General features: G+C 41.2%; 1 protein-coding gene and 1 long non-coding RNA gene across 6 annotated transcripts in view; both read left to right on the plus strand.

Annotated features, from left to right (window-relative positions):
* The window catches only part of LRRC43 (leucine rich repeat containing 43), a 62774-nt gene that overhangs the window by 11574 nt on the left and 38542 nt on the right, over positions 1–12658 (plus strand). For 3 of the 5 annotated variants that reach the window (XR_011965397.1, XM_072600558.1, XM_072600559.1), the window contains exon 1: positions 15–1044. The exons of 1 other annotated variant lie outside the window; for it this stretch is intronic. Coding sequence is in view for 3 of the 4 variants with exons in the window: in XM_072600558.1 (XP_072456659.1) it covers positions 946–1044 (99 nt within the window). In the remaining variant the exon portion in view is untranslated. Of the gene's footprint in view, positions 1–10; positions 1045–12658 lie in introns of those variants that run through there. One more of the 5 variants, XM_072600561.1, reaches the window with a different exon arrangement.
* On the plus strand, positions 1052–1657 carry LOC140499323 (uncharacterized). Its single transcript, XR_011965399.1, has 2 exons — positions 1052–1156; positions 1423–1657. It is a non-coding gene; the product is annotated as an uncharacterized lncRNA (long non-coding RNA).

The following is a 12658-nucleotide window of genomic DNA, read 5'->3' on the forward strand; positions in this document are numbered from 1 at the left end:
TAGCTTGCTTGTACCTGTATTTGCTCTTAGCACAACTGAAGACACAAAGGCGAAAGAAGGTTCTTGCCCACGGAACTTCTAATCTAACGGCAGAGACAAGAGATCTAATGCTACAAACAAGCTACGTACAAGATCAATTAGTAAATAACCAATAATACATATTGATTAACTGGCACATAGCAGCACCTAATAAATGATGGCTGAGGAGGAGGAGGCCACCACTGAAACGTCTCGGTAACATTTTACAGTCAAGGAAACTGAGGCTCAGACAGGCTCGGGGAGTTGGCCAGGTTCATGCAGCTAACGGGCACTCTGGGAGGGATTCTGAGCCTAGCCGCACACCAGACAGATCTGTGGGGCCTGTTCCTAACTCTAACGTCCCGGACCTGAGGCCAGAGGATGCTGCCTAAGGCTGTGCCCCTTGGGGATAGGACAGCCTGCCTGCCCAGCCAGTGCTGTCCTCCAGCGCTTCTGCGCAAGCGCGGCCGGGGGAAGAGGGGCTGGGCGACGCTTTTGCTGTTGCCTGGCAACGTCCTCCCTCCTGGACCCAAGGACGCCTGGGCTTTTCCCCCCCAGCTCTGAGTGCTCAGTCTGTTAGGTCCCAGGCTTTGCACTAGTTCCCCTCAGGCACCCCCTCCCTCTGAAGGCCTAGCCCCCCCCTCCCCATTGGGCTTTTCGCCCCACCCCCCGCCCACCTAGGACCTCATTCTTCCCTCCCCCTTAAGCCCCTGTCTGCTTTTTCCTCTCTGGACCTCGCTCCCCTTCCCCATCCAGGACTTCCCTCTCTCTTCCCTTCAAGCCCCTCCCTTTTAAGGACTCGCGTCCCCCTTTTATTGAGGACCCCCTCCCCAGCCCCGGGCCTCTCGCCCCCCCAATCCAGAGAATTGCACCCTTCAGGTGCCGTCCCCCTCGGGGCCTTGTGCCCCTTGTGCTCCTCTCCCCGCCATGGAGACAGAGTCGGGCACTGTGACGGTGAGCAAGGCTTTCCAGGAGCACCTTCGGCGGCTGTGTCTGCACGAGTTCCCGTGTGGTCTGGGCAGTTGGGTGAGTAGCTCTGGGAGGGTGACCTGGGAGAGAGGGACCTTTGTGCCCCCACCTGGCAGGAGGGGATCTTCTGAGACCCTCGCCTGGGGGACAGGCTTCTGAGGACCCCCTGGTAAAGCACGGCCAGTAATACCCTCCCCCTTCCAACTTATTCACTCCAAGTGCCTCCCAATCCAGGTTCAGGAGCTTGGTCCTCTAGGGCAGGCCTCTTGGATCTGGTCTTCCTGGACCAAAGGGAGGGTAAAGGGTCCCTGAAGCTGGTAAACACCCACCCAAGGAAAGGCTTTCAGCCCCGCCATGAGCTGGCACCCCTAGGTAGGATAGAACCTCTAGCTCCAATACAGAGTGTGGGTAAAGGACCTTCCCGCCTGACTCTAGGACAATGAAGAGCTCCCAGAGCCAGTTCAGAGCTTGTAACTTGAAGCAAGGGTCCAAGGCCTCCATTACAGACTTTGTAACCAGAGTAAAAGGCTCTCTCCCTGCCCTGTGACTTTGGACAGCTCCTGGGACCAGGCTGGAAAAGGCTTCAGCATGATGAAGAGCCCAGGGAAGAGTTCCCAGTCCCCAGAGACAACTCACTCCAAAGCTTGTGAATAAAGTATTCTTGACCTTACTATTGATAGAGCTCATTATGATGGTGAAAGATCTCCTTTCCTTTACAAAGTTTATCAACTCTGGGAAAGGGCTCCCAGCCCTGCCACAAAGATTGTTTTTTATAGGATTCCATGATCTGGTAGGAAGCTTTGCAACTCTGGTAGAGGGGCTACCTTTCCCACATCATCCTGCAACCTTAAATAGCCTCTCCATCCTGAACAGAGCTTGCACTGAAGGAAAGGGCTTCCCACAGAATAAAGCTGTAACCACGGTATAGGGTTCCCAACCTTGGCCAAAAGCTCCTAGGACCAATGAAAGGTTCTAATCCCCTGGGAAGAATTCTCATGCCCAAAACACTTCGTAACTCTAGGAGAGGACACCCAGTTCCCAGTGCAGTTTTGTCTGCCCTCTGGCACTGTCTCATTAAACAAAGAAAAAGAATGGAGGGTAAAATCAGAGTGAAAGTCTCCTGGCACCCGCATAGAGCTCCTGATTCTGGTGAAGGTGGTCCTGGGACCAGGGAAGGGCTCCCCAAACCAAGAAAGGGTTCTTAGCTTTCAGTAAGAGTCAGTGATCGCCATATAAAGCCTATAACTCCAAGAAGGGCTTTCTAGCTGAAGGATAAAGTTGATAAACCCCAAGAATGGGTTACTAGCCTCAGTTTAGAGCTTGAATTAATGATTGAATTATATAATTATGAATAGCATGTCAAGCACTGTGGTGCTAGGTATTAGAGATACAAAAACAAAAATGGAAGTCCCTATCCTCAGGAAGTCTGCACACTCTCTGTGCCCATATATGTAAATTAAATATGTACAAAGTACAAGGTAATTTCAGGGAGCAGGCAGCTGGGGTTCAGTGAAGGCATCATGAAGGGTGGACTTTGACAAAAAGCTGGGGATTCTAAGAGGTGGAAATTGAGTTTTAAAAAAAGCTATAATCTTATTGCAGAATTCTCCAGTATAACTCCTTTATAGAATTTATTTTGGTCCTTTGAACTGGATGGTAACATACACTTTATTTTACAAAGCTGTAAGAGGTCGAAAAGAGTACATGATTTAGACATAAAGGGTGATACCACAAGCAAATGGGTGGAGCATGGAATAGTTTATCTGTAAGAATGACGAATAAGCGAAGAATTTATGATCAAGCAAGAAATAGAAAGCATTATGGGATGTAAAATGGATAATTTTGATTACATCAAATTAAATAGGGTTTGCACAAACAAAACCAATGCAGCCAAGATTAGAAGGAAAGTAGGAAACTGGGGGAAATTTTATAGCAAGTTTCTCCAATGAAAATAGTAAAAAAGTTCTCAAAGATATAAAAAACTAAGTCAAAATTATAAGAGTACAAGTCATCCCTCAATTGACGGATAAAAGGTCAAGGGATGTGAACAGGCAGTTTTCAGATGAAAAAATCAAAGCTATCTATAGTCAGATAAAAATACTCTAAATCACTATTGATTAGAGAAATGCAACTTCAAACAACTCTGAGGTATCACCTCACATCCATCAGATTGGCTAATATGACAAAAAAGGACAAATGTTGGAGAGGATGTGGAAAAACTGGAACACTAATGCACTGTTGGTGGAGTTTAAACTGGTCCAAACATTCTGGAGAACAATTTGAAACTATGCCCAAAGGGCTATAAAGCTATGCATACCCTTTGACTCAGCAATAGCTCTACTAGATCCATATCCCAAAGAGATCAAAGAAAAAGGAAAGGGACCCACATGTATAAAAATATTTATAGCAGCCCTTTTTGTGGTGGCAAAGAATTGGAAATTGAGAGGATGTTTATCAATCAGAGAATGGCTGACCAAGTTGTGGTATGTAATTGTGATGGAATACTATTATGCTATAAGAAATAACAAGGGGAATGATTTCAGAAAAACCTGGGAAGACCTATATGATCTGATGTAGAGTGAGGTGAACAAAATCAGGAAAACATTGAACACAATAGCAGTACTGTACAATGAACAACTGTGAGTGACTTAGCTATTGTGACCAATAAAGTGATTCAATTCTGAAGGACGTATGATGAAAAAATGTTATCTACGACAGAGGGTTCGTGGAGTTTGAGTACAGATTGAAGCATAATTTTTTTATTTTATTTTTCTTGCTTTTTTTTTGAGTGGGGGAGGGCAAAATAGCTAATATGGAAATACATTTTGCATGCTTTCACATGTATAATTGATATCACATTTCTTTTCACAATTAGGTAAGGGAGGAGTGGGAGGGAGGGAGAGAATTCAGAACTCAAAATTTTTAAAAAATGAATGTTAAAAAATAATAATTACAAAAGGAAAAAAGATGTCACAAGGATTCAAAATTAAGTTTTAAGGAGTTAAGGTTGTATTAAATTCTGACCATTTCTGGCATAGGTTCTGACACAGAAAGGTCTAGGAACTAAAAAGGCTAGGTTAGGAAGGGCAAGAGGGCCAGCTTAGCTAATGAGCAATATACCTGGAAAGTCAGAAGCCCTATTGTGAAAAGAGGAATTTGTAGTTTATCCTAGAGGCAACAGGCAACCACCGGAGCCTTTCTGAGCAGAAGAACAACATTGTCTGTTCAGTGCTTAAGGAAAATTACTTTGGCAGCTGTAGGGGGGAGACAGGGGGGGTGGAAAGGGAGAAGAACTTGTTTATTATGTTAACTCAAGCAGGGGAGGGACACGGGAGGAAAACTGGGTCCTAGGAACATCAGTTTGGCAGCCATGTGCAGAATTGTTTGGAATGGGACAAGAGTGAGTGTGGGGAGCACTCTTCTGAGAGTTCAAAGGAGAAGGAGGCTCCCTTCGTTCCTCCTCGTTTTGTATAGATACTTTATACACACTAATTTTCCCTTCTCTTCCCCTCCTAATGTATTCCTCTTTCCTGCTCTTTCCTTAAGATTCTTAAGATCATCAAGACATAACAGAACCACTCCCAGGTCTTCTGTCTAATTAGACTCCCTTCATGACCCTAAATGATGATAGGGTTAAGAGGGGATACATATCTATCTATATCTATATCTATCTATCTATCTATCTATCTATCTATCTATCTATCTATCTATCTATCTATCTATCTATCTAGATATAGATATAATCTTCCCATATTTGTTTAGTCCCTTATGATTATTTATTCATGTTTACTTTTTTACGTTTCTCTTGTCTCCTGTGTTTTAACTTCAAGGATTTCATGCATCTCTAACCTTTTAATCAGGAATGTTTTGAAGTCCTCTATTTGATTAAAGATCCATTCTTCCCACTGTATAGGATTATAGTCAGTTTTGCTGGGTAAATTATTCTTATCTGTAAGCCTATTTCCTTCACCTTCTGGAATATGTTATTCCAGTCTCTCTCTTCCTTTATGGTGGTAGCTGCTAAATAATGTGTAATTCTAACTGTGACTTCTGTGATGCTTGAATTTTTTTTTCTTTTTTGTTTTTCTTTGACCTGGAAGTGCTGGATTTTGGTTCTAGTGTTCCTGGGAGTTTTATTTTGTAGTTTCTTTCAGGAGGTCATTTGTGGATTGTTTCTATTTCCATTTTGCCCTATAGTTATAAGAAATCTGGACAGTTTTCTTTAGGATTTCTTGAAATATGATGCCCAAATTATTTTTTGTTTTTGGTCATGGCATTCATATAGTCCAATGATTCTTACATTTTTCTCTCTTTGATCTGTTTTATGGGTCGGTCTTGTTTTTGTTTTTTGTTTTTGGTGCAATGAGACACCTTATACTTTCTTCTATTTCTAAAGTCATTTGACTTTGTTCTAACATTTCTTGTTGTCTCATGGAATCATTGGCTTCTCTTTGGTCCATTCAAATTTTCGGAGAGTTTGTTGCTTGGCAGAGTTTCATAACTTGGTACCTTTTTGTACCAAGATTTTGTGCCAAGCTATTACTTTTCTTCCTCGTTCTTTCTTCCATAGCTTTCATTTCTTTTCCATTTTTTCCTTTTAGTACTCTATTTTCATTTGTAAAAGCATTTTAATTCTATTTTTTTAAACTCTTGCTTCAACTATTCCAGTAATCCTAGGGGAATTTGTGCCAAAGCTGTGTTTTAATTTTAGCTTTTCTTGTAGATGTTTTGGAGTCATTCTCTTCTTTTGGTGTCTTGAATGTCTCTACTACCAGAAAAGCTTTTTATGGTGGGATTCTTTTGTTTTGTTTTCTCATTCTTCTTGACTTTGGAATTCTTGTTAGGGCCATGGCCTTCACTCTTAGAGAGAAAGTCTGGGTTGATTCTATTGCTTCTCCCTTAGGGTACTGAGTTTTGTGTTATTCTAGGATGTCAGGGACATCTCAGGTTGGGGACTTGGAAATTCTTTTTTTTTTTTTTTTTATTATTTTTTAGTGTTTAACAATCACTGCCATACAATTGAGATTTTATCCCCCCCATACCTACCCTCCACTACCCCCCTCCCTCCCCACGACTGCATACAATTCTGTATAGGTTCTACATATACTTTCCTATTGAGTATATTTTCACTATAGTCATGCTATGTAGTCAGACTAAAATAAATGAAAGAAATCATATAACAAATCAAAACATGATACACAAACACATACACATACACAAACATGATCTGCTACATTTTGTGAATGACTTCCATATTTCTTTCTCTGAGTGTGGAAGGCATTTTGCCTTGAGAACCACCTTTGGGATTTTTTTTTTTATAAGAAGTTTTTGCGTTATTACAAAATTCCAAGTCTACCAGAAAAAACTCTCACACACTGTGGTCATTGCTGTGCACAAAGTTCTCCTGGTTCTGCTCCTTTCACTCAGCAGACTTGGAAATTCTTAATGCTCCCAAAGTGGTCTGATTTAGGGTAAAGTCTGATTGCTTTCCCCTTGTCTGAACCCTGCAAGTTCCTATCTGGGTTTGGGTCTGAGAAACAGTAGAATATTGTTGAACATAGCCATTACTGTTCATCTGGGAAGCTCTCTAGGTTCCCTGTGGTCAGAGATTCCCACACTGGTTATTCCTCTGCAGATTTCAGATTAGGCTAGAAACTGGACTTGAGCTACCACTGTGCACCTAGAGTCTGAGCCTCACTGCTGCTTCTTGTCCCTCTCAGTACACTGCCTGGGGAGTACAATTGCTCCTTACATCTGAACACCACCATCCCCCTGTGGATAGAAACAATCCACAAATCACCTCTTGAAGACACTTCAAAATGAAAACTCCCAAGAACACTATAACCAAAATTCAGCTCTTTCAGGTCAAAGAAAAGCAAAAAAAAAACAAGAAGAAGAAGAAGAAGGAGCTGAACAACATCACAAGCTCCTTCTTCACTCCACCCTGGATCTGTGATCTAGAATTGGATAGTAAGTGACAAAGTTGCCCAATGGTTTCTAGTCCCTGGTATGGGTCTAGGACCTCTTTTTTCCCCTATTTCCCCAAGAATAAAGAACCGCTTGGTGGGTGCTGAAGTGCTCTGCTGCTTCTAGCCAGACCCTGTCCCCAGCATCTGCAGACCTCTCTGTCCCATTAGGCTGACCTGGGCTGGAAAAGTGACTCACTGTGACTTTTTCCCCCTGAATTTCCCCATCAAGATTCAATCAAGTGTATTTTCTAGATCTGTTTGGAAGAGTTTTGGGGAGGTGATATAAATGCTATTCCATCATCTTGATTCTACCCCCAGAGAGCTTCTTTGAAGGTCCATTGAAATAATTTTGAAATGCTCACAGTTTCTCTAGGTGATAATTGGAGGATTTCAGGTACCACAACACTGTATAGTTCTTTTGCAGGCTCAGAAAAACTTTGGCTCAACCCTGTCTGAATGGTCTGTTGACTACATTTAAACTGTGAGTTTAATAGTCCGTTCCATGGTTGGAACTGACAGTTATCTCTCTTTCTCTCTATAGAATCATTTTGGGCTCATTCCTATGTTCCTTCCTAAGAATTTTATAGTAACTTCAGTATGTCAGGAATCTCTGTGTGTGTGTGGGTGTGTGTGTGTGGGTGTGTGTGTATGTGTATGATTTCCCAATGCAGATAGCAACCCTCTTTTTAGTAGAAGGCATTCCAGAGCTGCTGTGGCCAAAAAAAAAAAAAAAAATCTGTCAGCTTCCAGCCGACCATCTGATGATGAACCTCTTCAGACTTAGCTAGATTGGTTCTCAAAAAACAGACACACAATCAGTCAACAGACTCATAGCCAAAGCTTTTTCAACTTGGTAGAATTGATTGTGTAGTTATTTCATGCTTATATTTCTTGGTCAAATTGCAAGCTCCCCAAAGAGTGGGAATTGTGACTTTTAATTCTTGAGCATTTTCCCAGATAATTGGCAAATGGGTTGGCTCCCATGTAGTAGTCAATATCAACTGACTACTGACTAACTTTCTTCCCCTTAATTTCTTTAAAGGCTATTTTATTATTTTCTCCTGTTGTAATGCCAATTTCCTTTTTCCACAAACCTTTCCTCTTTTCCCTACCCATGAAGCTCTCTCTTGTACCAAAGGAGAAAAAAGGAGAAAAAAGTTCCACAAAGCCAACCAATACATCAGCCACATATGGCAGCACAGGTGATGCTCCACATCCATGCAAGGGAGGAGGTGGTTTTTCTCAACTCATCTGCTAAACTAAGCTCAGTCATTATAATTACATATGGTGTTCAGTTTTGTTCTTATTGTATTCTTTCCATTTACATCAATGTGAACATTGTTTTCTTGGTTTTAATTACTTTTCTCTTTGTCAGTTCATATCCTTATGCTTCTCTGAATGCTTTATATGTGTCATTTCTGATGGCACAATGATATTATATTATGTTTTATACTACATTGTGTTGAGCCATTCCCCAGTTGATGGGCATCTATTGGGTTTCCAATGCTTTACTACCATAAATCATACTACTATGAAGATCCTTCTATCCTTTATGCTTTTTTTCAACTTTTTTGTTTTAATGATACCTTTTAAATATCAGAGTCACTTTTTTTGAGGTAATCAGGATTAGGTGACTTGCCCAGGGTCACATGACCAGTAGTGTCAAGTGTCTGAGGCTAGATTTGAACTCAGATTCTTCTGATCCCAGGGTTGGTACTCCACCCCCTAGTTGCCCCTACAGTCACTTTTTGATAGACCTCCTCCCTTGTAACAAACTAAAACAGTGAAGTGAAACCCCAAGATAATGACTCTCTGACAGCCTGTGATCTGATGGTGCAAGCAACATCCTATATACATGTATAATAAACATATCTTTAAATTTTCTTTTTAAATTTTGTTCATATCTTTTGCTTTTGCATCCGCTTCTCTTCCAGGCACATCCCTCCTCCTCCTACTCAGAGAGCTATCCCTTGCAGCAAAACTGTTGAGCACCATAGTCAGTTATGACAGCATATGCAGTGTTGCAAATCCATAGCCCACCACCTCTGCACTGAAGGCAGGGGATGCATTTTTTTTTACTTTCTTCAGGAACAAGTTCAGTCATGGTTAAACACCATTCAGTTTCTTTTGTTATTGCTGTTCTTTCACTGTTAGAGTCACTGTATTGCTTCCCTGCTTTTTTTTTTTCATTTTTTCATTAGTTCATATGTATTTATCATAAACTGTATTTTGTAGCTCAGTGACATTCCATTCTATTTCTGTATCACTTGTTTAACCATTTCCTATAGAAGAGCATCTACTTGTATTTAATTCTTTGCCACCACAAAGTACTGCTAAAAATGCTTTTCTCATTTTTTCTTAATTGTTCTATTTTACTTGTTTTGTTTTGTAAACCACCTACAAAATGCTCAGATAAAATTCTGCACCGATGATAGGGAGGTTTTCATCTTCAGATAATCTTTCGAGACAAGTACTGGTAGGCTGCTGCTATTGCAGAGTTGTTTTCAATAAGAAAACCAAATTTCGTAGCAATCTTCATGTTTGGAGATTTCTACCTCATCCATATTTCTTGGTTAAGATGAAGAATTCTTAACTTTTAATATGAAAATGTTCAGTTTGGTTTCTTAAATTCCAGTTGAGTGACATATGTATGTGTACATGTATATATACAGTACACATAGTTCTGATCACCTGCTTCAAAGAAGGGTTTCTATATATTCAGCTTAACAAAAATTTATTGAAAACCTCTGCTTAGGTACCAATAGAAATAATCAACAAGCATTTATCAAGCCCTTACTGTGTGCCATGCATTACAGAAATACAAACATAAGTAAGATGAGGATCATAGAACTACAATTCCCATTTTCAGTTGACTGTTTGAAATAATTAACAGCTACTGGGGCAGTGAGGTGGTGCAGTGGATAGAGATCTGGCCAGACACTTCCTAGCTGTGTGACCCTGGGCAAGTCACTTCACCCTGTTTGCCTCAGTTTTCCCATCTGTAAAATGAGCTGGAGAAGGAAATGGCAAACCACTATAGTGTCTACCAAGAAAGTCCAAAAATGGTCAAGAAGAGTTAGATATAACTTCCAGGAGTTGGGATGGCGGAGTGATCAGTAAGTGCTCTCTCCTCCCCCCTGATGACCATGAGGGAAGCATAAAATTCCTCCCCAGATTAATCCTGGATCAGCGGGAACAGTAGAAGGGGGCGGGTGGTCTCACAACACCAGAGGCTGGAAAAGTGGCAAGGGGGGATTCTTCCTACTGTGGCGGAGGTGATCTGGAGGGACAGATGACCCAGGGCAGAGAAAATTCGCACTGAGACCCAGGCAAGCCTCAGAGCCGGAGACAAGCCCCAGGAGGGGCGGGAACACGCATTAACTTCTAGGCGTACCCCAGCCCTCCAGGGGAAAAGGGAAGACAATAGGGAAGCTGGGATCACCATCCCCTGACCTTGCCTTTGCCTCAAGTCAGCTGAGGAGATATCCTGAGGACAGACCACCCCTCCCACATACCTAACAAGCTAACCCCAGGGTTGATCTGGTAAACAACAACAACAACAACAACAACAACAAAAGCCTGCTTTTAGCCTCGACACACATCAGCTCAACTTAAAGATCTGTACCTTCTGACTGAAAGAACCAGAAGCTACAACACTCAGCCAACATCATGAATCGGAAAAAGCAGACGAAAAGTGAAAAAACCATAGAATCTTTCTATGGGGATAAGGACCAAAACACAAACACCAAAGAGGTCAGAGCTGAGACTGTACTTCCATCTGAAACCTCAGATGGGACTATGAATTTCTCGCAAGCACAACTAGATTACCTGGAACGTCTGAAGAAGGATATAAAAGAAAAACTGGCCAATGATTTTAAAACTATAAAAAAAGAATTCACTGATGAGAACATCACTCTGAAAAAGAAAATTGAAGAAATAGAAAAGGAAGTTCAAAAATTAACTGGAGAGAATAACTCCCTAAAAGGAAGAGTTAATCAAACGGAAAAGGAAACCCAAAACCTAATTGGGAAAATTGAACAGATGGAAAAGGAAACCCAAAACCTAACTGGGAAAATTGGTTGAATGGAAAAAGAAATACAAAAATTAAATGGAGAAAATAGCTCCTTAAAGGGAAAAATTGGTCAGATGGAAAAGGAAATGCAAAAGCTAACAGAAGAAAACAATATGATGAAGATTAGAATTGGGCAAGTAGAAACTAATGACTCAATGAGGCAACAAGAATCAGTCAAACAAAATCTAAAGAATGAAAAGATAGAAGAAAATGTAAAATATTTAATTGGAAAAACAACTGACCTGGAAAATAGATCCAGGAGGAAAATTTAAGAATTATTGGCCTGCCAGAAACCCATGATGAAGAAAAGAGTCTGGACAACATCTTCCAGGAAATCATCAAGGAAAACTGCCCAGAAGTACTAGACTCAGAGGGCAAAATAGTCATCGAAAGAATCCACCGTTCCCCTCCTGAAAGGGATCCCAAACTCAAAACCCCAAGAAATATCGTTGCCAAATTCCAGAGCTATCAAATGAAGGAGAAAATACTACAAGCAGCCAGAAAGAAACAATTCAAATATCAAGGACACACAGTCAGGATCACACAGGACCTTGCAGCTTCTACATTAAAAGATCGAAAGAACTGGAACCCAATATTCCGTAAGGCAAAGGAGTTGGGACTTCAACCAAGGATCAACTACCCAGCAAAGTTCAGCATAACATTTCAGGCAAGGAGAAAGTCATTCAATGAAATAAGGGATTTCCAGAGCTTCCTGACCAAAACACCAGAACTCAATAGACAATTTGATCTTCAAATGCAGGTCTCAAGAGAATCATAAAAAGGTAAACAGAGGGGAAAAAACAAAAACAAAAACTTGCTACTCAATTAGGGCAAACTGTTTACCTCCCTATAAGGGAAGATGATACCTGTTAATCTTGAGAACTGTGCAGCTATTATGATAAAAGGGATATATGTAGAGGGAACGGGCATAAAGTAAATGATGTCATGTCAAAAATATGATTTAAGTATGAGAAGGGAATGTAATAGGAGGTGTGGAAAGGGGGAAGCAGAAAATGGCAAATTATATCACAGGAAGAAGTACAAAACTATAGTAGAGGGAAGGAGGGGAGGGAGATGAGCATTGTTTGAGAGGTACTCTCATCTGATTTGTTCAAAGGAGGGAACAATAATCTTAAGTAGATAATCCTAACTAGCTCTATAGGTAGTAGGAGGGGAAGGGGGAAGAAAGGGGAGGGTGGCTAAAAGGGAGGAAAGAAGCAATAAGAGTAAAGGGGAGTAAAAGGGAGGGGGGCTAAAAGAAGGAGGGGAAGGCTGCAGGAGGAGGGGGAGAAAAGTGAATACTATTGAGGAGGGGAAGGGAGACGGGAGAGCAAAAAGCACAAATGGTGGGAAAGAGGTTGGAGGGAAATACACAGATTGTAATCATAACTGTGAATGTGAATGGAATGAACTCTCCCATAAAACGGAGACAGATAGCAGAATGGATTAAAAGCCATAATCGAACAATATGCTGCTTACAAGAAACACATTTGAAACGGGGGGATACACATAGGATAAAGGTCAAAGGATGGAGCAGAATATATTGTGCTTCAGCTCATGTAAGAAAGGCAGGAGTAGCAATCCTAATCTCAGACAAAGCAAAAGCAGAAATAGATCTAATCAAAAGGGA

This window comes from Notamacropus eugenii, chromosome 4 (genome assembly GCF_028372415.1).
Source record: "Notamacropus eugenii isolate mMacEug1 chromosome 4, mMacEug1.pri_v2, whole genome shotgun sequence".
Taxonomy (NCBI): Eukaryota; Metazoa; Chordata; class Mammalia; order Diprotodontia; family Macropodidae; genus Notamacropus; species Notamacropus eugenii.